The sequence below is a fragment of the Balaenoptera borealis genome (genome assembly GCF_965194805.1).
Source record: "Balaenoptera borealis genome assembly, chromosome: 11".
NCBI lineage: Eukaryota > Metazoa > Chordata > Mammalia > Artiodactyla > Balaenopteridae > Balaenoptera > Balaenoptera borealis.
Genome location: NC_138868.1, coordinates 107,219,467 through 107,246,307, shown reverse-complemented (window position 1 = coordinate 107,246,307; position 26,841 = coordinate 107,219,467). Strand labels below are relative to the sequence as shown.

The 26,841-nt window shown below is 39.3% G+C and overlaps 1 protein-coding gene across 12 annotated transcripts in view; it reads left to right on the top strand.

Moving 5' to 3' along the window:
• ARHGAP32 (Rho GTPase activating protein 32) overlaps positions 1–26,841 on the top strand; it is a 274,825-nt gene that overhangs the window by 241,352 nt on the left and 6,632 nt on the right. For 11 of the 12 annotated variants that reach the window (XM_082343060.1, XM_082343055.1, XM_082343058.1 and 8 more), the window contains 10 exons: positions 451–553; positions 8,501–8,645; positions 9,089–9,171; positions 16,785–16,892; positions 17,551–17,696; positions 18,311–18,506; positions 20,076–20,221; positions 21,831–21,902; positions 23,742–24,617; positions 25,305–26,278. In XM_082343060.1, the coding sequence (XP_082199186.1) occupies positions 451–553; positions 8,501–8,645; positions 9,089–9,171; positions 16,785–16,892; positions 17,551–17,696; positions 18,311–18,506; positions 20,076–20,221; positions 21,831–21,902; positions 23,742–24,617; positions 25,305–26,278 (2,849 nt within the window). The remainder of the gene's footprint in view (positions 1–450; positions 554–8,500; positions 8,646–9,088; positions 9,172–16,784; positions 16,893–17,550; positions 17,697–18,310; positions 18,507–20,075; positions 20,222–21,830; positions 21,903–23,741; positions 24,618–25,304; positions 26,279–26,841) is intronic. The other variant, XM_082343054.1, reaches the window with a different exon arrangement.

The following is a 26,841-nucleotide window of genomic DNA, read 5'->3' as shown; positions in this document are numbered from 1 at the left end:
AAAAGTGAAAAATTGAAGCACTTAGAATAGATAGTTGTCAGGCTGGGATAAGCATTTAACTTTGCATATTCATTCACTGTGTACGAAGTTCAGCTGAATAGCTGTATTTTTTAAAAATCTAGAATGGTTTTAGAACTGAACAGTTCACCTTATTAACATGATCTAAATGAGTCTGTTGCAGAAGATCTTAGAGAAACTATGCTAATGATGTATGAACTCTTCCACTTACCTAAATGTAACAAGATAGAGCCAGTCTTGATTATTTAGCAACCAGTTATCTAGCGTAGATGTGAAATTAAGTAAATATGCCTTTGTCAGTTTTTGTAGTAGATTAATCTCCCCCCCTTAAAACTTTAATTTGCAAATTTCATTTTGCTAAGACATTCTCATTTTTTGTGACTTTGTTTCCACTGAATACTCTCAATTTAAATCTTCAAAAATTCTCTCTAGTGCCCCAGGTTCTTCAAAGCTGTACAGCATTCATTGAGAGATATGGCATCGTGGATGGAATATATCGTCTCTCTGGCGTTGCCTCCAATATCCAGAGGCTACGGTAAAACCTAATTTGGCATTTTCTTTTTCGTTCCTACTGTAATTCATTAAAATGAAACTGTTTCAAAATTAAGTCACTTATATTGATAACTGTAATTTTCTGTAAGATAGTTTAAAGTAGGAAATAATATCCATATTGTTCTCTGTGTATATTTTCCTAAATGCCATCTCTTCGTTTGTAGTATCAGAAAACCATGTCCCCTAATCTCTTCAGTACTTGTATTTTCTCTTTGCAATATTTGAAGATTTTTAAAAATTGAATTTGAACCTATGATAACCATGAGAGATGATAATTTACATTATAATAGAATTATTCTTTAATTACAATTGATGAGAGCGAACTTTCTAATCTCCTTTCACCTGAGCTCTGTAGTATATGTTCAAGTGTGCATGTATTACATATTGCACATCCTCTCCCATTATCGTCTCAGAGACATGAATAGTGATATCCTTTACACCAGCAATAGAATTTTTAATTTTTGCTTAATCTCTTAGATTCTAGTCTATTCTTAATATGTTATTATCCTTTATTTTTCACTGTGGTGCATGATAATTGCCATTATTCTATAGGATTTTAATTGTTCTAATTTGACCACAGAGTTCATCTCTATTTTCAGGAATACATGTTTGGAAACTAACTGAAATTGATTCTTTTCTTTTTTTTAATAGATCTTTATTGGAGTATAATTGCTTCACAATACCGTGTTAGTTTCTGTTGCACAACAAAGCGAATCAGCCATATGCATACACATGTCCCCATATCCCCTTCCTCTTGAGCCTCCCTCCCATCCTCCCTATCCCACCCTTCTAGGTCATCACAAAGCACTGAGCCAATCTCCCTGTGCTATGCTGCTGCTTCCCACCAGCCAACGGTTTTACATTTGGTAGTGTATATATGTCGATGCTGCTCTCACTTTGCCCTAGCTTCCCCCCCGACCCCATGTCCTCAAGTCCATTCTCTGTGTCTACCTCCTTCCTGCCCTGCAACTAGGTTCATCAGTACCTTTTTTTTTTAGATTCCATATATATGCGTTAGCATACGGTATTTGTTTTTCTCTTTCTGACTGACTTCATTCTGTATAACAGACTCTAGTCCATCTGCATCTCTACAAATGACCCAGTTTCGTTCCTTTTTGTGGCTGAGTAATATTCCATTGTATATATGTGCCACATCTTCTTTATCCATTCATCTATCATTGGACATTTAGGTTGTTTCCATGTCCTGGCTATTGTAAATAGTGCTGTAGTGAACATTGGGGTACATGTGTCCTTTTGAATTATGGTTTTCTCAGGGTATGTGCCCAGTAGTGGGATTGCTGGGTCATATGGTAGTTCTATTTTTAGTTTAGTTTTTTTTTAAAAATAAATTTATTTATTTATTTACTTATGGCTGTGCTGGGGCTTCATTGCTGCACGTGGGCTTTCTCCCACGACGAGTGGGGACTGCTCTGTTGTGGTGTGTGGGCGTCTCATTGCAGTGGCTTCTCTTGTTGCAGAGCATGGGCTCTAGGCGTGCAGGCTTCAGTAGTTGTGGCACACGGGCTTAGTCGTTCTGGCTCACGGGCTCCAGAGTGCAGGCTCAGTAGTTGTGGTGCACGGGCTTAGTTGCTCCATGGCATGTGGGATCTTCCTGGACCAGGGCTCGAACCCGTGTCCCCTACATTGGCAGGCGGATTCTTAACCCCTGCACCACCAGGGAAGTCCTATTTTCAGTTTTTTAAGGGCCCTCCATACTGTTTTCCGTAGTGGTTGTATCAGTTTACATTCCCACCAACAGTGCAGGAGGGTTCCCTTTTTACCACACCCTTTCCAGCATTAAATTGTTTTCTAGATTTTTTGATAATGGCCATTCTGACCGGTTTGAGGTGATACCTCATTGTAGTTTTGATATGCATTTCTCTAATAATTAGTGATGTTGAGCATCTTTTCATGTGCCTCCCAGCCATCCGTATGTCCTCCTTGGTGAAATGTCTACCTAGGTTTTCCGCATGTGTTTTAACTGGATTGTTTGTTTTATTGATATTGAGCTCCATGAGCTGTTTGTATATTTTGTAGATTAATCCTTTGTTGTTTCATTTGCAAACATTTTCTCCCATTCTGAGGGTTGTCTTTTTGTCTTGTTTATGGTTTCCTTTGCTGTGCAAAAGCTTTTAAGTTTAATTAAGTCCCATTTGTTTATTTTTGTTTTTATTTCCATTACTCTAGGAGGTGGGTCAAAAAAGATCTTGCTGTAGTTTATGTCAAAGAGTGTTTTTCCTATGTTTTCCTCTAAGAGTTTTATAGTGTCTGGTCTTACATTTAGGTCTTTAATCCATTTTGAGTTTATTTTTGTGTATGGTATTAGGTAGTGTTCTAATTTCATTCTTTTACATGTAGCTATCCAGTTTTCCCAGCACCACTTATTGAAGAGGCTGTCTTTTCTCCATTGTATGTTCTTGCCTCCTTTGTCGTAAATTAGGTGACCATATATGCGTGGGTTTATCTCTGGGCTTTCTATCCTGTACCATTGATCTATATTTCTGTTTTTGTGCCAGTACCATACTGTCGTGATTACTGTAGCTTTGTGGTATAGTTTGAAGTCGGGGAGCCTGGTTCCTCCAACTCCGTTTTTCTTTCTCAAAATTGCTTTGGCTATTCGGGGTCTTTTGTGTTTCCATACAAATTGTAAAATTTTTTGTGCTAATTCTGTGAAGAATGCCATTGGTAGTTTGATAGGGATTGCATTGAATCTGTAGATTGCTTTGGGTAGGAGAGTCATTTTCACAAATATTGATCCTTCCAATCCAAGAACATGGTACATTTCTCCATCTGTTTATGTCATCTTTGATTTCTTTCATCAGTGTTTTATAGTTTTCTGAATACAAGTCTTTTGCCTCCTTAGGCAGGTTTATTCCTAGGTATTTTATTCTTTTTGTTGCAATGGTAGGTGGGAGTGTTTCCTTCATTTCTCTTTCTGATTTTTCTTTGTTGGTGCATAGGCATGCCAGAGATTTCTGTGCATTAATTTTGTATCCTGCAACCTTACCAAATACATTGATTAGTTCTAGTAGTTTTCTGGTGGCATCTTTAGGATTTTCTATTTATAGTATAATGTCATTGCAAACTGTGACAGTTTTACTTCTTCTTTTCCAATTTGTATTTCTTTCATTTCTTTTTCTTCTCTGATTGCTGTGGCTAGGACTTCCAAAACTATGTTGAATAAGAGTGGTGAGAGTGGACATCCTTGTCTTCTTCCTGATCTTAGTGGAAATGCTTTCAGTTTTTCACCATTAAGTATGATGCTTGCTGTGGGTTTGTCATATATGGCCTTTGTTATGTTGAAGTAGGTTCCCTCTATGCCCATTTTCTGAAGACTTTTTATCATAAATGGGTGTTGAATTTTGTCAAAAGCTTTTTCTGCATCTATTGAGATGATCATATGGTTTTTATTCCTTGATTTGTTGATGTGGTGTTTCACATTGATTTACGTATATTGAAGAATCCTTGCATCCCTGGGATAAATCCCACTTGATCATGGTATATGATCCTTTTAATGTGCTGTTGGATTCTGTTTGCTATTATTTTGTTGAGGATTTTTGCATCTATGTTCATCAGGGATATTGGTCTGTAATTTTCTTTTTTTGTAGTACCTTTTTCTACTTCTGGTATCAGGATGTTGGTGGCCTCATAGAATGAATTTGGGGGTGTTTCTCCCTCTGCAATTTTTGGGAAGAGTTTGAGAAGGATAGGTGTTAACTCTTCTCTAAATGTTTGATAGAATTTGCCTGTGAAGCCATCTGCTCCTGGACTTTTGTTTGTTGGAAGAGTTTTAATTATGCTTTCAATTTCATTATTTTTGATAGGTCTGTTTGTATTTTCTAATTCTTCCTGGTTCAGTCTTGGAAAATTGTACCTTTCCAGAATTTGTCCATTTCTTTGTGGTTGTCCATTTTATTGGCATACGGTTGTTTGTAGTATTCTCTTACAATCCTTTGTATTTCTGCTGTGTCAGTTGTGATTTCTCCTTTTTCATTGCTAATTTTATTGATTTGCATCCTCTCCCTTTTTTTCTTGATGAGTCAGGCTAAGGGTTTATCAATTTTGTTTATCTTCTTAAAGAACCAGCTTTTAGTTTTATTGATCTTTGCTATTGTTTTTTCATTTCTCTTTCATTCATTTCTGCTCTGATCTTGATGATTTCTTTCCTTCTACTGACTTTGGGTTTTCTTTGTTCTTGTTTCTCTAGTTTTAAGTGTAGGGTTAGATTGTTTGTTTGAGATTTTTCTTGTTTCTTGAGGTGAGATTGAATTGCTATAAACCTCCCTCTTAGAACTGCTTTTGCTGCATCCCATAGGTTTTGGTCATTGTGTTTTCATTGTCATTTGTTTCTATGTATTTTTTTATTTCTTCTTTGATTTCTTCAGTGATCTCTTGGTTATTTAGTAGCACACTGTTTAGCCTCCATGTATTTGGGTTTTTTACAGTTTTTTTCCTGTACTGATTCCTGATCTCATAGCGTTGTGGTCAGAAAAGATGCTTGATATGATTTCAATTTTCTTAAATTTTCTGAGGCTTGATTTGTGACCCAAGATGTGATCTATCCTGGAGAATGTTCCATGTGCACTGGAGAAGAAAGTGTCTTCTGCCACTTTTGGATGGAATGTTCTATAAATATCAATTAAATCTATCTGATCTAGTGTGTTATTTAAAGCATGTGTTTCCTTTTTATTTTCTGTTTGGATGATCTGTCTGTTGGTGTAAGTGGTGTGTTAAATAAAGTCCCCTACTATTATTGTGTTACTGTCGATTTCTCCTTTCATGGTTGTTAGCATTTGCCTTATGTATTGAGGTGCTCCTATGTTGGGTGCATAAACATTTATAATTGTTATATCTTCTTCTTGGATTGATCCTTTGATCATTATGTATTGTCCTTCCTTATCTCTTGTAACAGTCTTTATTTTAAAGCCTATTTTATCTGATACGAATGTTGCTACTCCAGCTTTCTTTTGATTTCCATTTGCGTGGAATATCTTTTTCCTTCCCTTCATTTTCAGTCTGTATGTGTCCCTAGGTCTGAAGTGGGTCTCTTATAGACAGCATATGTATGAGTCTTGTTTTTGTATCCATTCAGCCAGTCTGTGTCTTTTGTTTGGGGCATTTAATCTATTTACATTCAAGGTTATTTTCAATATGTATGTTCCTGTTACCATTTTCTTAATTGTTTTGGGTTTGTTTTTGTGGGTCTTTTTCTTCTCTTGTGTTTCCCGCCTAGAGTAGTTTCTTTAGCATTTGTTGTAAAGCTGGTTTGGTGGTGTGAATTCTCTTAGCTTTTGCTTGTTTGAAAAGCTTTTGACTTTTCCATCGAATCTGAATGAGATCCTTGCTGGGTAGAGTAATCTTGGTTGTAGGTTTTTCTCTTTCATCACTTTAAGTATATCCTGCCACTCCCTTCTGGCTTGCAGGGTTTCTGCTGAAAAATCAGCTGATAACCTTATGGGGGTTCCTTTGTATGTTGTTTTTTGTTTTTCCTTCGCTGCTTTTAATATTTTTTCTTTGAATTTAATTTTTGTTAGTTTGATTAAGATGTGTCTTGGTGTATTTTTCCTAGGGTTTATCCTGTATGGGACTCTCTGTGCTTCCTGGACTTGATTGACTATTTCCTTTCCCATGTTAGGGAAGTTTTCAACTATAATCTCTTCAAATATTTTCTCAGACCCTTTGTTTTTCTCTTTTTCTTCTGGGACCCCTATAATTCGAATGTTGGTGTGTTTAGTGTTGTCCCAGAGGTCTCTGAGATTGTCGTCAGTTCTTTTCATTCTTTTTTCTTTATTCTGCTCCTCGGCAGTTATTTCCACTGTTTTGTCTTCCAGAACACTTATTTGTTCTTCTACCTCAGTTATTCTGTTATTGATTCCTTCTAGTGTATTTTTCATTTGTTATTGTGTTGTTCATCTCTGTTTGTTCTTTAGTTCTTCTAGATCTTTGTTAAACACTTCTTGTTTTTTCTCAGTCCGTGCCTCCATTCTATTTCCGAGATTCTGGATCATCTTCACTATGATTACTCTGAATTCTTTTTCAGGTAGATTGCCTATTTCCTCTTCATTTATTTGGTCTTGTAGGTTTTTACCTTGCTCCTTCATCTGTGATGTATTTTTTTGCTTTCTCATTTTTTATTTTTATTTTTTTTTTGAGTGGGATTGTATTTCTGCCTTACTGGTCGTTTGGCCTGAGGCTTCCAACACGGGAGTTTGTAGGCTGTTGGGTAGAGCTGGATCTTGGTGCTGAGGTGAGGAACTCCATGAAACCTCACTCTGATGAATATTCCCTGGGGTCTGAGGTTCTCTGTTAGTCCAGTGGTTTGGACTCAGAGCTCCTACTGCAGGAGCTTCGGCCCAGCCCCTGGCTCGTCAACCAAGATCCCACAAGCCTCGTGGGGCAGCCAAAAAAAGAACAATAACAAAGTAAAAAATAAAATTAGACTAGGAAACTAACAGATATGTTAGAAAGGTTATAAAAATAAAAATATAGATGAATCAACATCCAGAAGATAACCTCAGTACCACAATATAAAAAAGAGGAGGAGGGAAAAGGAAAAAAACTTCTAAAAGGGAGAAAAGGCCTTGGCTGTGGAGGGCAGGGCCTAAGGAAAGGTGAGGTTTGGGTGGTGGGCGGGGCCTATGCTTAGGACCCACAGGGCTGGAAAAGGCCCTGGGGGCTGTGGGGGGTGGGGCTTAGGCTCAAGGAACAGAAGGTCTCAGAGGGCGGGGCACCTCACCTGGGAGTCCAGCAGGCTTCCTGGGCTCTAGTGGGCGAGGCAGTCGAGCTCCTCTCCTCTCCTGCTCCTCCGGTCTGGGAGGCCCTCCCGCCTGCCTCTCCTGATCTCCCAGCCTCCCTCCTGTGCCCCCAGGACCAATGCGGCTGGGGGTAGGGGGAGGCCTTGGAGGGCAGGGGACCAGCCTGCTAGCTCAGCAGGCTCCCAAGTGGGCGGGGCAAACGCCCTCCTCCGCTCCTCTCCCGCTCCTCCTGGAGGCCCCTCCCGCCTGCCTCTCCTGATCTCCCCGCCCTCAGGGGCGCCGATCCTGTCTGGCCTCTACTTCTCCTCCCCCCTCAGTCCCCCTGCGTCCTACTCGTTCACTTCGGGGTTCCTCCTGCCTCCTTGGGGTCAGAGCCCCCCACCAGCAGCCGGCAGGTGCCCTAGTTGTGGGGAGGTGCTGACTCTGCGTCTTCCCACACCGCCATCTTGACTCCGCCTCCTCAAATTGATTCTTGTACGGAAAAAGGTTTCAGTCTTTAGTTTCAGATGCAGCAAATCTCATACTAAGATTGTCCACATACATTAATCCTCTAGGTTCATGAGTGGTCTCATGTCTGTAGATTAATATTAGTTAACCTCCTCAGAGTGAGCTTAATCTGCCTTAGTGTTCTGAGCACAGTTTTTATTTCACTCACTTTAGTGCTGCAGATTTTGCTTTCTTTTAAAATTTGGTGTCAGCTGGGAATTGCTTTATATTGTTTCTGGCTTCCTTATCCCTCTTCCATAAAGCATTCCTGAACTGTACTTCTTGTACCTGAGGAATTTCTGCACATAGTCACACATGGACCAGCTGCCATTCAACTCTAGTTTTCAGAATTGCCAAAACATTGGGTATTTAAACCATTAGGAATTAGAAGTCCTGTTTTCAGATCTGTGTGGTAAGAGCTTCTCTTTCACACACATTTCAGAGATTTCTGTCCATTTTAATATTAAAGCTATTCCCTTAATTTCCATTTAGAAAAACACTTGTTTCATGATTAGACATTTGATTACTACTGAAGTCCAAATATAACTTGTATGAAATATAGTCATTTGAAGAAAATATTAACTCACTGAGGTAGAGGTTAATACTTTGGACCTTTCCTTTCTGTTTTAAAGTCATATTTGCTTTTCTTTCAAAAAAATAGTTTTGTTGTCTCTCATCTATCTTTTTAGCCATGAATTTGACTCTGAACATGTTCCCGACCTGACAAAAGAACCCTATGTTCAAGACATCCATTCCGTGGGCTCCCTGTGTAAGCTGTATTTCCGAGAGCTCCCAAACCCTTTGCTCACCTACCAGCTGTATGAGAAGTTTTCTGTGAGTACAAGTCACTTTTAAGTCAAGTTCTGTTTGGAGTTTTGCTGTGTTTTTTTTCCAAAGCGTGTGAAGATTGGTTTGGTCATATGAGATAGTTGTATGAGGAAGAGGGGTCCTTTAAAGAAAATAAAAACACTTTACTGCTAGCTGGTCCACAGTCTTCACTGTTTTCACTCTTTCGGTTTCTGACTTTGAGCCGCTAATCTTATAACCCTCGATACTGGTTATCATAAAGTTTTTAAAATATTATCTTTTAATAGATTTCAGTATCCATTTAGTGTGGAAACAAAGTTTACTTCCTTGAATACTACATTGTTTTTCTTCATAGTTCAGCATCAAAGAGTAAAGTCAATTAATCTCAAAGTGAAACTGAATTGTAAATGAAGAACTTTCATCTTTACCAACAAAGCCTAATAGTTTATTTTGCATTATGGTTGTTCTAGGATGCTGTTTCAGCAGCAACAGATGAAGAAAGGCTGATAAAAATTCATGATGTCATCCAGCAGCTCCCCCCTCCACACTACAGGTAAATGTAAACCACATGTAAAATACCAGCCAAAAGTAGAAGTCAGTTGTGTAAAAGTGGGTTCTGGGGTTTCTGTTTAAATTTACTTGGAGTTCTAACTCTTTAAACTTCCGTTTCTCCATACATTTGTATTTATTTGTCTTCGTATTCTCAGGGTCTGGCACAGTGCTTGGCATCCAGTTGGCACTTAACAAATGTTGTATGAATGAATGAACAAATGGATGGTTGACTGAGCCTGTTTGTTCGTTTGTTTTTTGAGACACTGAGAAATTGCTGAAGGTAGTGGGTGTATGACCACAGGTGTGAATACTTTGTGAATTGCTTTGCTTAAATCCAAAATAAATCCAAAATATTGACACACTGCTGGGTGCCTGTTTACTTGTTTACCCAGAAGATGACCCTTAAGGAATCTTCACTGTTTTAAATTCCTTTTTTCTTTTTGCTGTTTTGTCTGGGGGATTTCCATTGCTTTGTCTTCTAGCTCGTTAATCCATCCTTCTGCTTCATCCAGTCTGCTCTTGAATCCCTCTAGTATATTTTTTGTGAGATTATTTTATTTTTCAGCTCTGTAACTTCGTTTAGAACTTTCTTATATTTTTCTCTTTGTTGAAGATCTCTCTGTTCATCCATTCTTTTCGCAAGTTCAGTGAGCATCTTTATGACCATTACTTTGAACTCTTTATCTCTGTTTCATTTAGCGTCTTTTTCTGAGGTTTTGTCTTACTCTTTTATCTGAAATATAATCCTTTTTCTCTTCGTTTTGCCTGACCCTCTGTGTTTGTTTCTACGTATTCGTTGAAACAGCTGTCTCCTCCAGTTTTGAAGGAGTGGCTGCTGAGAGACTGGGGGCGGGGGTCTGTTGTCTCCGCAGTGCCCTGGGGGTGACAGCCTGACAACACCTGTCTGTCCGATTGTCTCCGTGCTCTGGGGCTCAGAAACGCGAGCCCCCCAGTCCCCAGTACTAGGCATTCAGGGGGGGTGCTTACACCGTCCAGATCTGGCAGAGGTGGGGTCAGAGCTCAGGGAGGGGAGCTCCATGTTTGTCATATCCCTCCCACTTGTGGGCCACCCGCCGTGGGTGGGGGTAACTGGCATGACTGCGCCTTTCCCCTCCGCTCCGTCCCAGTGGGGCTTTCCCACCCCGCTTTTTTGTCCTTTCTGTAGAAGAGCCGCCTTGCCAGCCTTTAGGTCTTTTGTGGAGAGAGTCATCCTATGTGTATCTAGTTATAGCTTTGGTGTGTCCGTGCCAGGAGGTAAGCTCAGGCTCTTCCTACACCACCATTTTGAACCCTCTCTTTTGTTGCTGCTTTTTAAAACCCAGTTTAATTTGTATGTTAACTTCGACTCTCAGAAATACTTTTGCTATATCTGAGAAGACAGAATAAAATGGAGGATGACTGCCATTTAGTGAGAGAAAGAAAATGGCATAAATTATGGATTGATTATAGTGTACAAAGAAGCAAAAAGATAAAATTTTAAAATTTCAGTTATTGACAAGAAATTAAATTCAGTAGGTGTTTTAGTAATTAACAAATTAAGTAATTTAGTGCTGACCTTTTCAAAATGACATTGTTCATATATATATTTTTTAAATTGGCACTAAATTTGGCACTAAATCAACATGAAAATTTTCAATCAACATTAAAAATCAGCACTTTTTTTAGTCAACTCTGTAGCTGTAAATGCCTGGCAGTCGAGTCAGGAGGTGACTCAGCATTGGCTTGTCCTGTTACTGTGGCCTGTCTTAGGAGGAACGTGAGAACTTTGCGGGGGTCTTAAGGACCCACTGAAGAGTGGAAAAAAACCTCAAAAGAACTTTTGTGAAGGAAGCTCAAGAAATTTAGGTGTTTAGCCCTGAAAAAGAAGGTTGAGAAGACAAATCTGATCAATACACAGTTATTAAAAAATATTTTTAAGGGGGACTAGGGCTTTCTTTAACTTACCAGAAAAAGAAACCTAGCGCAATACAGAGAATATTGGCTTTGGTAGATAGACCCAAGTTTGAATTTCCAGCTTCATCACTTACTAGCTGTGTGGCCTCTCCAGGCATCAATCTCCATATATGTGAAAATACTAACAATACTAACAATACCTTCTGAAGAGGATGCTTTTTAATGTAATGAGATCAAATGTGTGAATGAGTCTGGCCTTTAATATTTTTTTTAGTATAAAGTGTAGCAAGACAGATGATTAGATTTAAGCCGAGGCTTCTTTATAGTTTTACATGAAGTACTACGCGAATATCTTTTCTCTCTAAATTAAAATTGTCAACATAACTTATGTACATAGTTTTAAAAAGTCAAACACTTATGCAAAGCTGGCAGCAAAAAACCAGCAGTCCTGGGGCTTCCCTGGTGGCTCAGTGGTTAAGAATCCACCTGCCAATGCAGGGGACACGGGTTCGAGCCCTGGTCCAGGAAGATCCCACATGCCGCAGAGTAACTAAGCCCGTGCGCCACAACTACGGAGCCTGCGCTCTAGAGCCCACGAGCTACAACTACTGAGCCCACGTGCCACAACTACTGAGGCTGCATGCGTAGAGCCCGTGCTCCGCAACAAGAGAAGCCACTGCAATGAGAAGCCCACGCACTGCAACTAAGAGTAGACCCCGCTCGCCGCAACTAGAGAAAAGCCTGCGCGCAGCAATGAAGGCCCAATGCAGCCACAAATAAATAAAATAAATAAAATAAATAAATTAAAAAAAAAAAACAAAAAACCAGCAGTCTCCTCTCCCCGTTCTAATTTCTCTTACCCAGAAGTTATTATTCTCAACTCTTAACTTCTAGAGTTTACTCCCCTGTTTTTAAATAGCATGCGTATGTTTTTATTTCCTGATTTTTCATTTTTAGGTATAATTATTTGCCTTCATTTTGTGGTAAATGAGGATGTAGCTGTAGCTCCCCTCCCCCAATAGCACACAAACACATGGCCCCTTCTCTCCTCTTCATAGTCTGGTTGTATCAGCATTTGGTGTGCAGCCAGAGTTCATTTTCTATGTTGTTGTAACTACTTAACTGTTATTCACAGCTGCATCTAATAGTATACTAGGATTTTATTTCCCTTCTGGGATAACTGTGTGTTTTCATGGAGTGATGGCCTGTTTTTGGTTTGCTGAGTATCTGTTGATTGCTGGTCCGTCCCCTGACTCTCTCACAGAACTGTGGATGTTCCCTTAGTTGTATTTAAACATATCAAGCAACCTTTTAAAAGAAATTTTTCCCCATGAAAACACCCCTCCTGGTGCCTTCTGTCCCACTGCTCTGCCCGGGTTGATTGCTCTCTGGATCTCCACGCAGCTCCAGCCCTTCACCTTCCTCCTGGAAATTCCCTCCATCACTTTCTTCACGAGTTAGATCCCTTCTCTTCTGGATCTCTGGCTGTCACCTTCCATGTTTTACTCCCTGCTTTCCTAGTGTACGTCTTCGGTAGCTCCGTGAGAAAAGGTGTATGGGAGGTAAATGTTTTGAGACTTTGATATGAAAATGCTCTTATTCTCCTCGAATATTTGGCTGATAGTTGGCTATAGAATTTTAGTCTGTAAATAGTATTTTCCCGTAATTTTGATGGTATTACACCATTGGCATCTAAGCAAAAATGCTGCAGCAAAGTCTGATACTAGAGTGCTACTTTTTTATATGATCTATTTTGTATTGTGTATATCCTTTCTGGATGTTTTTAAATTTGGAACATACCTAGTGGTCCGTTTCCTTAGTGACTCATCTTGGAGTGGGTTCTTTTTCATTCTTTGCTCTGGGCACTCACTGGGCTTAGAAACTGCTGAGAAATTTTCTTGTATTATTTCCTTGATGGTTCTCACTGCAGCGTAAACCTCATCCCTTTTCTTCATTCTCTTTCTGGAATTGTTTTAACTCTTGAACTAACTCTTTTAGTTTCTCACCTTCTCTTTGTCAGTTTCCACATGTGGGTTTCCTCCAGTCCGTCTCATGATTAAAAAATAAAATTGCTTCTGAGAGCTAACTGCCTGCCTTCCCTTGCTCCCTCTCTTTCTTGTTTCTCCGAATGTTTCTGCTTTATAGCATCCTATTCTACTCTTATTCATGGATCTGTCTCTTCTCTCTGTGAGAATATTATTGGTCAGTACAGGTTGTGTTTTGTTTTAAATTGTTCTCTGCTCCTCACGGTACTTGTTTCCTCCTCATGTGGCAGCTCACCTTTATACAAGACTTTGCAGAGCATCCACTGAGGTTTCATAGAAATCTTTTTAAAATTTTGTTTTATAAATGTTGATAGCATTTAACTTAACTATGAATTAAAGTAACCTTGCATAAACAGTCATAGAAACACTTAACATTGGCTTTAGGTAAGCTTATAATTCAAATGATATTAGTCGAAGTATTCAGTATGTTAGCCAGAGAAACTTATTGTGCCTTGGACATCAATCATCAGTACGTTTTACAGAGGGAATTGAGAGGGTTATTGGTTAATCTTGTGGGTGAATTAAGAGAACATCAGTAAGAAGAGGAGGAAGAAACCCTATCATATATCATACAGAGAGAGAGTATATATGTGTGTATAAATAGAGAGAAAGAGTATGTATGTATATATCATATGTATATATACATGTGTATATTGTATACATATATATGTATATATTTCTCATATAGTGAAGTACAAATGTCTTCTATATATTTTATATTTTATACAAATAATCTCCCACCATTTGTTTTATTTATATTCCTTATATATTTATCCCCTGCAGTGTAGTACATTTATATCACCTATTATATATAATTTCTATATATTATAGAAATTATAATGTAGGGCTTCTGGAGCCAATGGCCTGTGTTAGCTGTCTGACCTTGTGACCTTGGGCAAGTTCCTTTGCCTCTGTGGACTCAGTTTCATTGTTTGTAAGAGAGAGATAATAGTACTTTTCTCATAGGATTGTTACGAATATTAAAAGGAAAGCACTCAGAACAAGGCCTGTTAAATAATTACTATTTATATGAGTTAATAACCATTATTATTATCATTGTTATTGTCTGCCGTGTACCTTTATGTTTTAAGTTTGTTATGTATTTTATCTCTACAAACACACATACACAGAAACATAAATGTGTGTGTGAATATATATATATATAAAAATATGCTCATACACATACATATATATTTCCTACTATATTGATACATATAGCTTTTTTACTATATTATGCTTATCTTCTCTACTATTATTTATATTTCTGTTACCAAAGTATATATTCTTCTTTATTATATAGATATTTCTTAATAATATATAGGTATTTCCCCAGGAAATTACATGTATAGCTCCCTTGCTATCTGTTTAATCTTCCCTCTTGAACATTATGTACCTTTCCTGCTGTATATTATATATTGTACAAATATCCTTCTATATGTTTTTTATATTTACTGTATTGCCTATTCTAGATATAACCCGTCTAAAATATAAGCTTCCTGAGGTCACGAATCCTGTCTTATCACTGTATTCTCAGAATAGAAACCTTGCACATAGTAAATGTGCAGTTATATATTGCATATGCACTTTACATATTTTGTACACTATATATTTTATAGATTGCTGATATATATCTATGTATATAGAATATGTATATCCTAATATTATCCTCTTTTCTCCTGATGTGCATTATATTACCTTACCATGTATGCCCACCTGTTTCATACATATTACTCACTGTATACATATTTCCTCCTTGGCATCTATCTCCTATGTAATGTGTTTTTATATTCTAGTTTCTTCTATGTAATTTGTGTATCTCCTACTTCATATATCTCTTTTCATTCAGACTTTCTAAGATTTTAACATTCACATTTTCTAATTCCTTAAATGTTCTTGAAAAACATGATTCTTAATAGTATTCTTTCATGTGAATGGGCCATATGTTATATAAACGTTTCCCCTAATTTGCCTATTTAATCTATTTGTATCGTGGGAGTTTTTTCTCCAATTTTGAACACTGCTATGAGGACCATCCATTTACCTGAATCTTTTGGGGAATCAAGGTTATTTTTTAGGATAAAAACCTGGGAATTCTTGGAAATCAAAAGATCTTAAAAGTTTCTTCCCAACATAAAGCAGTTTTCAACTTGTATTCCATAAAGGTATATGCAGTTTATACTCTGCTAAATATGAAATGCTCATTTCATGGCACTCTGACTAAAATTCTCCTTTAGCTTTTAAAAAATCTTTACAATTAGATGTAAAGATTTACAGTTAGATGTAAATCTTTACAGTTAGGTGTGTGAATAAAATGGTGTCTTTTGTTTTAATTTGCATTTCTTTTAAAATACATTTCTGAAGTGCTTTGATCTTTACCTTCCTTCTTCTACTCCTCCGACTCCAAATAATAAAATTTTACATTGTGTTCTAAATACATTTCTCAAGCTTCCTGTCTCTACATTGTCTCCAGGCCAGCCTCACTTCTGTCTGTGTGTCTTTCCTTATTTAACTTGTACAGAAGAGGGACCGAAAATTACCCTTTTTTTTTTTTGCCAGCTAGAGTAGATACTCAGTGCTATTGACGAGCACAGACTTTTGGAGCCAAGCTGACCTGGATTTGATCCCAGCACCACTTGTCTCTGTAACCTGGGCCAACATTGGCTCTCTCGCCCATAAAATGGGGATGGTAACACTGTGCTTGTGGGGTCTGTTGTGAGAATTTGGTGAGATCCCCTGCAGAGGCTTCTTGAACAGTGCCTTGAGCTGTTATCTTCCTTTTCTCAAATTCATGTCAGGCTCATCTGAATCTTGAAGGCTTATATGTTGACCACAATTTAACTTTAATTTCTGTTTCAAATAATAGTCTTAAACTTCTGTCTCCTGTTCATTGTCTTTAACAGTTTTGTAAGCTGATAGGTAATACCTCTGTGTTTATCTGACTTGACTTACATTTAAGCTGATCATGCTTTATTTCCCAAAATACTCTGCCCTATTGTTTAATCTCTCTATATATAAAAAATTATTTAAATAAATCACACTTAGAATGTATAAGATAAACCAGGATATTAGGATTTGAAGTAGGCTTTCTATTCCAAGAGCATGTTATTTGTTCAAATATTTTCCCCCTTGGTACCTACTGGAATTTTTCTTTTAACTCTTTTTAGGCTTGTGAAATGTTGTTTTCTTTTACAGAAGAGAAGTTTAAATTCTTTCCTGTTAGCATGTCTGCTGCAAGTAGAATAGCATAACTTCTTGATAGTATTTGTCTAGAAACTAAATTTTGTGGAGGATTCACTTCACTGGTGTCCCTGAAACTAAATTTCTAACAGGCAGGAGCAAATATTCCTAAAGATTTCTTTAAAACTAAAGCTGTTTCGTTTTCTGAGCCAGTTCTATCAGAAACTTGCACTTCTTACTGTATCTGCCTTAGACTTTTTTTCTTAGTATTCTGTAGATGTAATTATCATACATAAAATGTAGAATCCATAATATTCGGACAGTTCTGTAGCAGTAATAATACTCAAACCTAATAGGCAGCAAAAAAATTTGCTGGGGTTTGTATGGTTTCTTTTTCCATGTTGCCATTGAAAACTTACAAGTTAATTAGTGGAGCTTTTATGCTCTATACTGATACATGGTGTTTCTTTTTGTTAATATGTTGTATTTCATTTTCCAGAACGCTGGAGTTCCTAATGAGACACTTGTCTCTTCTAGCTGACTATTGTTCCATCACAAATATGCATGCAAAAAACCTAGCAATTGTTTGGGCTCCAAACCTGCTAAGGTAAGTTGCATTTGACTTATGACCTGAAGTAGAAACAGAGTGACCTTAAATAAAAGTAATTCATCAGTGTTCCTTAAGGATAATTTTTTTAAATTAATTAATTAATTAATTTATTTATTTATTTTATTTATCTTTGGCTGTGTTGGGTCTTTGTTGCAGTGCGCGGGCTTTCTCTAGTTGCGGCCAGCGGGGGCTACTCTTCGTTGTGGTGCGCGGGCTTCTCATTGCAGTGGCTTCTCTTGTTGTGGAGCGCAGGCTCTAGGCGTGTGGGCTTCTGTAGTTGTGGCATGCGGGCTCAGTAGTTGTGGCTCGAGGGCTCTAGAGTGCAGGCTCAGTAGTTGTGGCACATGGGCTTTGTTGCTCCGCGGCATGTGGAATCTTCCTGGACCAGGGCTTGAACCCGTGTCCCCTGCATTGCCAGACGGATTCTTAACCACTGCGCCACCAGGGAAGCCCAAGGATAATTTTAAAAAGTAAAACTAATATGTTGTTTTTATGAGCATCTTCCTAAAACAGGCAATCGGGGTTTAGCCAAGGCACTGTAAAAGTATGCTTTCTTCCTCTGGTTTGTCTGTGATTTACACTTAAAGCAAAAAATAATGCTCTTTAAGACTGCTGTTTTGGGGACCCTATGATGGTAATGTTGTTTACCCCACAGATCAAAACAGATAGAATCTGCCTGCTTCAGTGGGACGGCAGCTTTCATGGAAGTGAGAATTCAGTCTGTGGTTGTTGAGTTCATCCTCAATCACGTTGACGTCCTTTTCAGCGGGAAGATCAGCGCGGTCATTCAGGAAGGGGCAGGTAGGGCTCTAACAGATGTTGTTCACTACCAGGAACATGTATTAAAACCTCTACCAGGTTGGGAAACTGCATTTCTTATCTCAGTTTAATAAATCTGTCTTAGTAGAAAGCAGCTAATTTATATCTGTTCCCCAAAATGCACAATATAACAGTTATTTTGTATGTTTTTAGTGACTACTAAGTATTAGACCTATCATGATCTAAGTTCATGGCCCATAAAAAATGTATCATGTCACCTATTATTGATGTATATAAAGATGTAATATAGAGCAGCAGAAGTAAAATTCCTTCCAAAACTAAAAATACATGAATGATACTAGGCCTTGCCTAGAATCTTTTAAGAAAGGAAAATAGTTAAATTACTTAAGGAATTTTATATTTATATCTATCACTGTTAATAACCTGGTATGTATCTTCTATTCCTCACTTAGTATAAGGCTCTATTACTTTTGCCATTTAAAAAACTTAATGAAGAAAATATAAAACAACACAGAAAGGGAGATAGATGGATGGACAGGTACACAGATTGTTGTACACACCCACAGATACTTGTATTTTTTTTCCCCCGTGTCATAAAGTTTGACTCTCTTCATTGCTTTTTTTTCTTTCCAAAGCTTCTCTATCAAGACCCAAGTCCCTGCTGGTTTCATCTCCATCCACCAAACTGCTGACACTGGAGGAAGCCCAGGCACGAACACAGGCTCAGGTCAATTCTCCAATTGTGACTGAAAACAAATATATCGAAGTAGGAGAAGGACCTGCTGCACTTCAGGGAAAATTTCACACCATAATTGAGTTCCCACCTGAAAGGTAAAATTCATTTAGTCCTCCTCAAAAATGTGCGTTTCATGGCTATTTGTTATTTTCTTTTCTTTTACTTTTGTATTTTCGTATTACTATATTGATTCTGTGCCAGTCCCAGAAAAACCTGTTCCTTCGACTCTGGATGTTACTTCATAGGGACTGATGTGAATGATTCTCGAAAAGCATTACAACATCATGTCATTGTTGGAAAGGAGAGGAAGGTCTGCTGTACAGGGAATATTGTTAGGAAAAATGATACATTTCCTGTATGTCGGGTGTCATTTTCTCTCTGAAATATGTTGTTGAGAAATTAGTTTAGAAATAAACGTTGCGACAGCTTATTCAAAAAACAGTGAATGGATAATGGCGTGACGTTGGTTCCCACTGAGTTCAGAGTAGACCAGCGCTCCTCACAGGGCACCTCCCGACCAGCAGATCGTTCTCGGCCGGCCCCAACCCCAGACCCACTGAACCAGAACTCCGGGGTGGGGTCCCGCAGTCAGTCTTTTATCAGACCTTCCAGGTGGTTCTGATGTGTGACAGAGTTTGAGAACCACTGCTGTTCACTCTCTCAGTGTCCTTTCCAGCTCCTATTCTCTGTTTCTCTAAAGAAATGATAATAACACGGTTTTTATATCTTCTTTACTAAGTTACTGTGGGAAGACTAATGTATGTGAGTTAATTTTGACCTCGGGTTCCTGCTTTGGCTATTACATAGGAATGTGAGGACTTCAACTCCGTGGATTTGGATAGTACTAATGAAAGTTGAGAATTTATTTCCGCATGTTAGTATACTTCTCTAAATTCCTTTCATTTCCCTTGATTAAAATGTCCTGACAATAGTAAGTTAGAACATCTTTGTCATTCTAAGTTTATCTTCAGTTTCTTGAATTTATATGATACCTCTACAATTTTCTCAAAAACCTCTTTATAGAATAGTAATCAGGAGTGTCGATGCTGGGATACAGATAGACCTGGGTTCCAACTCTGACTCCATTATTTACTAGTTTTACAACATTAAGGAAGTCACTTCAACTTCTTAGTGTCATAATTTCCTCAGTTGTAAAATGAGAATAATAATACCTACCTCATATGGTTTTATATAACTTAAATGAGATACTACATATACAGTTAGCATAGCGCCTGGCATTCAGTATATGTTAGTTATTTTTCTCAATACTTTTCTTCTTTTTTGGCTTAATTCTCTTTCCTCACACCTAAAATCATTTTCTTCAACTCTGTTTTATTTTTGGAGTTTTAATATTTTCTATTCCCAAATATGTCTTATTCTCACTTATTTCATGGATTGTGAGGTTAGATCCAAATATGAAAATCTGTATAAAAGTTATCTTTGTGAAACTAGTTACTACAATTAAGCTTCGTACATGTAATTTTCATTTCCTGCTTCAGCTGCACGGCTCAGCCGCGCTGAGTGGAGAGAGCTCTGTGCAGGGTGGGGGTGTACTGTGTCGGCTGGGCCTCTCCAGGCTGCTTGCTTCTTTCCATCGTTTATTCTTTGTCCATAAGTCAAGGTGGCCCCTTGGGTGTCTTAATACAGATTATTTTCTCTCATAGGAGGAGGCCTCAAAATAAAATGAAAAAATCTCCTGTGGGCAGCTGGCGTTCCTTTTTCAACCTGGGGAAATCATCATCTGTTTCTAAACGAAAGTTGCAGCGCAATGAGAGTGAGCCCTCAGAGATGAAAGCCATGGCTCTGAAAGGTCAGTGTGTCACGCCTTCCCTTCTCTCTGCGCTGCGGGAGCAGTTTGCCTGCGGGGCCACGCTTCCCAGCCTAGAATGCGGCTCTCCTCTAACTCAGACACAAACTCACCACATTGTTATAACAGGCTTCAACAGGATGCATCCTAGTTGTGTTGTTACACGTGAATTGTCTTCTTTGACCAGTGCTTCATCCCCAAATACGTATTATATATAAGTGTGTAGAAGTTCCCAATTCCTTTGGAAACTATATAGACTATATATAGTGTGAATGTGGTTAAAAATTCACAATATATTTGTAATGTAGTTTGTATATTGTTGGTAATGAAAAATAACTGCTGTGGTATTTAAACTTACTAGTCTACATATTTATAGATTTTAAAAATGACAAAATCATATTTCAACATGCCTCTAAGAGTTTATAAGTCTTATAACCAAAGAAGGTATCTTTTTACCAGATGATTCATTGATGAGAGTATCTTATTGGATAGATAAATCTATTACTGTGTTGTTGAAAGTACTGCTCTTTTAAAAATCATTTAAATCTACCGATATTAAGAGGTTCTGAATCTAGGAAGGAAAGTAGTGCTTACTTCTTGGGTAATGTTAGAAATACAACATACAGTTCATTTAATTCATCATTCATTCAGTTTGCGATCATGTACATATTTTCTTCTTAAAAGGATACCAGTCATTGGATTTAGGGCTCACCCTAAATCCAGTTTTGTTGCCAAAATATCGGCTTCCCTGTGCACCGATGCCGAACAGAAATATGGAGACAGAGATTTTGGAGGAAGACAGAGATGGCTTTATTTTTCTGCCAGGCAGAAGGGAAGACACAGCAGGCTAGTGCCTCAAGAACTGTGCCCCCCTGTCCTGGGGAATTACAGGGGTTCTTATAGGTGGAACTCCCGAGGATAAGTGATAGGATCAAAGTGGTGAAGGTCTTGCATTCTTCTTCTTCTTCCAGTATTTTAAAACAGTCACTGCTGGCGTCAGGCAGCCTGTTAATTGGGTCCATTCATCTCTGGGTTATCAGCCTGCGACCTTCTTTCTGAAATGTAAACAGCTACAAGGGGTGATTTGCTACCAGAGAATGCAGCCAGAGTAAGTGCCAGGTGCAGGATACAATACACATGGAATCAGAGAGTAGTCAGCTTTGTGAAGGACAAGTCCAGCTACAAGTGTTTGTTAGTAGTAACAGCTAAAGAATCACCAGGATTGCTTAACTCTTTCAGGCCTGTTTATGCTGTTTCCCCAGCCTGTGCACTGTTGCTTATTTTTCTTGTTTATCAGAAAAGTCTCATTTCTGTTTTTGCTGCAACAGTATGAGATCATCTCAAGACATACTGATCTTTAGGAAATATAAAAGCAAGTTTTAAAACTCATCTCTATTCTCAAGTTCATAATCCTTTAGAAAAGATTTTTTACATAGGAAACCACTTGAGAAAACAGTACAACACATTATAAAATACAAAGCAAAATTGAATATGGTTGCAAAAATATGATTACTCTTGGAAGTTTAAATATGTGCACAGAAAAGCACCGTTCCCTTTCAGTACGTATGTAACGGTGGATAAAGCCTGACACTGTTTGGTTTCGACTCTTCAGGTGGCAGAGCAGAAGGGACCTTGCGCTCAGCTAAGAGTGAGGAGTCCCTCTCTTCCCTCCACGCAGCCGATGGTGAGACTAAAGCGTCAGTTGTTTTATTCTAGAATATATTTCATAAAAGGACACACAATTAAGTATATTTTATAAATACATGCTTAATAAATAGGCTATAGACTATAATTTCCTAAAAATACTAGTATCTATTGATATTTAGCATTGTCCATTGATGTTTTAATATGGTACCAGTCTTTAATTTCTTCATTTTTGACATGATTGCTATTCAATTTACATAAAAATAGGTGAAGTGTTTTAAGTTAACCATTTATATTTATTAATGCCCAGCGGAAAATGGTGTTAATAGTATTTCTTTCTTTAAATTTCACAATGAGAGCACAATGTTTGTTACAAAGTATAAAATTAAGCCGTTTTGATGTTTAGACCAGTAGTCTTTTGTCTTGCCAATTTAACCTGACGTTAAATCTCGTACATCACTTTGGTTAGAGGCAGCCCTCGTTATCTGAGGATGATTAGTACCAGGAAAAGGCAACCTGAAGTGAATCTGCTTAAAATGGGGGCCGAAATTTTACGGTAAATAGTACAAAAGGATTTGATCGCAACTTGGAGAACAAAACTAAAAAATTTTGAAAATAACTTCTTAGCTTCCGTTTAGCATAAGTCGGGTTATAGTTGCAACTCTGTACTAATTTTTAGAATGAACAAAGATTACTTCCATGTTGACTTGGAGGGAGGTAGAGCTTTTTTGACAAAACCATGTAGTTTAGCAAATAGGACGTCCTCCACGTCACGTTTGGCTTGTGCAGCAGTATGGTAAAAAAGGCCCTTGTTAGAAAAATAATGAAGAGCTGCATTGATTTCCCACGGACTTTTCTTAATCCACTGGTATTCAAATTGTGCTCTTTTGAAGTTTGCTGGGGTGTCTTCCTTCTGGTCAACTTGCTCATCCTCATTTATAACTTCTAACAGCCAGGTCCTCATTGACCGATGGCTCTGCTTGTGATTCAACAGATCCTCGCATTTCACTTCCGTTGGGTGTCTGACATCTTACTGGTTTTCCCAGATTTTCCATTTCACTGAAGTTAAGAGAATGGTTCACAAAAACAATGCAGTGGGCTGCGTAGGTGCTTGTATTAAGCAGCAAATAGTATTTGAGTAGGGATTAATTTTATAAGTGGTCAACACATTAGTGGATGTATTTGTGTTAAGACAGTGCCTCTTTATAGTACATTTTCACTATGGCAATTCTAATCATTGTAATAGAATAATGAGATAGAGGACTTCTTTTACCAGTTGGATGTTTAGCAGTATCATAAAATCAGGTAATACTCTACCACTCTTAAGGCCTCTCCTTGAGGAACTTAAAGCCTGTTCTTGTTAAAGAAAAAAAATATATTTTTAAGTATTTGAAAGGAATCCTTTACTAAATATATGTAAACACTTCTTTTTGAGAAGTTCAATTTTGTAGAAATTTGGGTATGAGGATTTTTCCTCAGAAAAACAAACAGAAAACCCTTTTTGCTATTGTACATCCAAAGTACCATTTAAAGTGGTTAGTTCTACCTCACACATCATGTGTGAGGTCAGTGATAAAATCAGAAAAAAAGAAATGAAAAACTTGGGCAAAGTCACAAGAGTCAGTGCTGGACTAGTAATAGAATCTAAGACTTTTGAGTCCTTTTTCCTATTGAAACCATCAAATGCATTCTCCCTCTGATTGTATCAAATGTGTTTGTTATTTAGCATTCGCTTTGGGAGTTCCGTCTGTGTGCCCCAAGAGACAATTATGTTTTCTTTCTCTATATGGTATGTTTCTGCTGTACTAAGTAGATAATTTATCACGGCACCGTGTATCCTGTGACATTCATACTCTGATACTGTATCCATTTTTACCAGGTGATTCCAAGCTGTTCCGACCCAGAAGACCCAGATCTAGCAGTGATGCCCTGAGTGCCTCTTTTAACGGAGAGATGCTGGGGAACCGCTGTAACTCCTACGATAATCTGCCTCACAGCCACGGAAGTGAGGAGGAAGTAGGGCTGCTGCACATTCCGGCTCTCGTGTCTCCTCATTCAGCTGAGGATGTTGATCTGAGCCCACCAGACATCGGGGTAGCCAGCCTGGATTTTGATCCGATGTCATTTCAGTGCAGTCCTCCTAAGGCCGAATCAGAATGTCTGGAGAGCGGGGCTTCCTTTTTAGACTCATTGGGATACTCCAAGGATAAACAGAGTACCAGTAGAAAGGACACAGAAGCAGGTGGTAGCCAGTCTCAGACTCCAGGAAGTACTGCAAGTTCTGAACCTGTCTCTCCTCTTCAGGAGAAACTGAGTCCATTCTTTACCCTGGACTTGAGCCCAACTGAAGAGAAATCATCTAAGCCAGCCTCGTTCACTGAAAAGGTCGTCTATGCTTTCTCTCCAAAGATTGGACGGAAATTAAGCAAATCCCCCTCTCTGAACATATCTGAGCCAATTTCAGTGACCCTTCCCGCTCGGGTGTCAGAAGTCATCGGTACCGTCGCAAACACAGCAGCTCAGAATGCACCTTCTCCGGCCTGGAACAAAAGTGGCGAAGAAAGTGATGTCATAAATAGATCCCCCACCCAGGTAGTAAAGATAAAAGCAAACGAGAGAGAGGCCCAGGAAGGGTGTGAGTCTGAAGTCCAGCCCCTGGACCAGGTGGCTGCTGCAGACGCAGACCCGCCAGGGAAGGAGGAACCTGCCTCAAGCAGTCAGAGTAAGGCTGTACCTTCTGGACAGGCTCAGACAGGTACCATTTGCTTTCCTCCATTCTTTCTGTAAGCTAAGAGGGATCTTCAATCCCGTGTGCCAACTGTGCCTTTTAAGAGAGAAATTTACTCCACAGCTAGCCTTTAATCAAACAGAATGTTTTTCTAGGTGGTGCTGATGGCTCAAAGCCCTAAATTAAAATCAGTCAAACAAAAAATCCCCCGAAGGGCCAGTGGTCCTGCTTCAAACCTTCATAAAGTCCCCTTATCTCCTTGGACAGTCAGAATTCCTGGATAATTTTTGCACAACTTCGTAGCTCTTGATTCTGTTTTGTCTTCTGATAAAATACCTATATTATAGCCTTACAAGTTAACCAGCCAGCCTACACCATCAAATATAAATACTATTCTTAATAACAATCTGCAAGCACTTGAAGCTTGTTTTCTAAGCAATCTTTTCTGAGCCAGGTGAGGGACCTGCTTCACCCCCATCTCTGTAGCAATCCAAGAGGAGATTGCAGTCTCAAACACTCTTTGTTTTAGTTTTCCTTCTGAACCAGATGTGTCTTCTACAGCATTTGCATGTGGGATAGAAGATCGTGGATTGCCATTTTGAAATATGGAAGGCACCCATTTTTTTAGTGATGAAATGGGGAATGTTTGGCTTTCCGTATAGGATAACACAAGCTACCTTTTCACTTTCATTTTTTTCCCCAATTTCCCACCAGGAGCAGATGCCCATGACCCCCCTCAGGATTCCGTTCCTGTAAGTTCAGTCTCTCTTATCCCACCACCGCCGCCTCCGAAAAATGCTGCGCGCCTGTTGGCGCTGGCCTTGGCTGAGTCTGCACAACAAGCCTCGACCCAGTCGTTGGAGAGGCCGGGCGCTTCCCGGGCTGCTTGCACTCGCCACGGGGACACAGCAGTGGCCACGGCTGAGGAGAAACTGCCGACTGCCTACTCTAGTGCTGCCCTAGATAGAGCCTATTTCCAAACCGATAGGCCAGCTGAGCAGTTCCACCTCCAGACCAAGGCCTCCGGAAACTGTGACCAGCCAGCACCGGATACGGCAGCTACTGGGGTTTATACCCACTCCAACGCCGCTGAATCTGGGGAGCAACGACACCCAGCAGACATACCAGGCAATCAGCCGCCTCGAATCTATTTATCTGGGGACCCAGAAAAGGCCAGGGTCGCTTCAGTTCCCTTAACAGATGCTGAGTCTGATGATCACATAAGTTTCCCTGAAGCCCAGCCTGTGAAGACCAGTATGCCGACTGTCTCCTTTGTGGACCAGGGTCAGCTTCATTTCTACAGTGGAGATCAGCCTCCTTCTTACCTTGGCGCAAGTGTGGATAAGCCCCATCACCCTTCAGAACTTGCAGACGAAGCTCCCGCACCTTCTAATTTGCCTAGGGACAAAATCTACCCTCCTTCTGGGTCCCCTGAAGAGAATACCAGCACAGCCCCCGTGGCGTACATGACCACTGCTCCAGCAGCAGCCGACGTGAGCACCAGGGAAGCCAACTGGGATGTGGTCGAACAGCCCAGCGCAGCAGGGTTCACCGCTGCCACCCTCCAGCTCGGTCACAGAACTCATCGTCCCCTCCCCCCGCCTCCTTCCCAGAGACCCTCAGAGCAGCTCCCAGTCCTGGGGCAGGTACAAGCCGCAGCCAGTATAGGACTAAGCAACGCCCACAAGGTAAGAAGGGGGGAAGTCAGCGAGGGGAAATGTGTATTTTTCCGAAGGTATGTCACTTTCCAGCAGAGTGTGTTGTTATCTTGAGTGAGATCTGACATCTGCCTTGAAGTCCTGTGGCAGGTTTCCATGAAACATTTCCCAGTTGAGGTTGGCATCTGCCTTTATTGTGATGCTGGTTTTCCTCTGAAAAAGGCGTGGTTACTCGATGGCTCTAGTTGAACGATACCTGCTCCCTTTAGTTCCCAAGCATGTAGGTAGTTTCTTCATAGAAGTACAAAGAGATTGTGAACAAACGAGTCGAGCCGGGCCTTAGGTGTCAGGGCTTCAGGGCTTTCCCGGCTCTGTCATTGATTCACTGTGGCTCTGGGCAAGTCGTCCAACCACCTCTGCCGGTTACTCATGTCTGCACTACCAAAGCGCTGTATTCTCAGGACATTTGGAAGACTTTCTGCCTTACAGACTTTTTAGCAATATCAGAGGTGACAGTGTCCTAGGACTTTTTATTTTCTCAACATTAACCAGCAGATTGTTCTATAGTTAAGCACCTGTTTTGATGAGAGAAT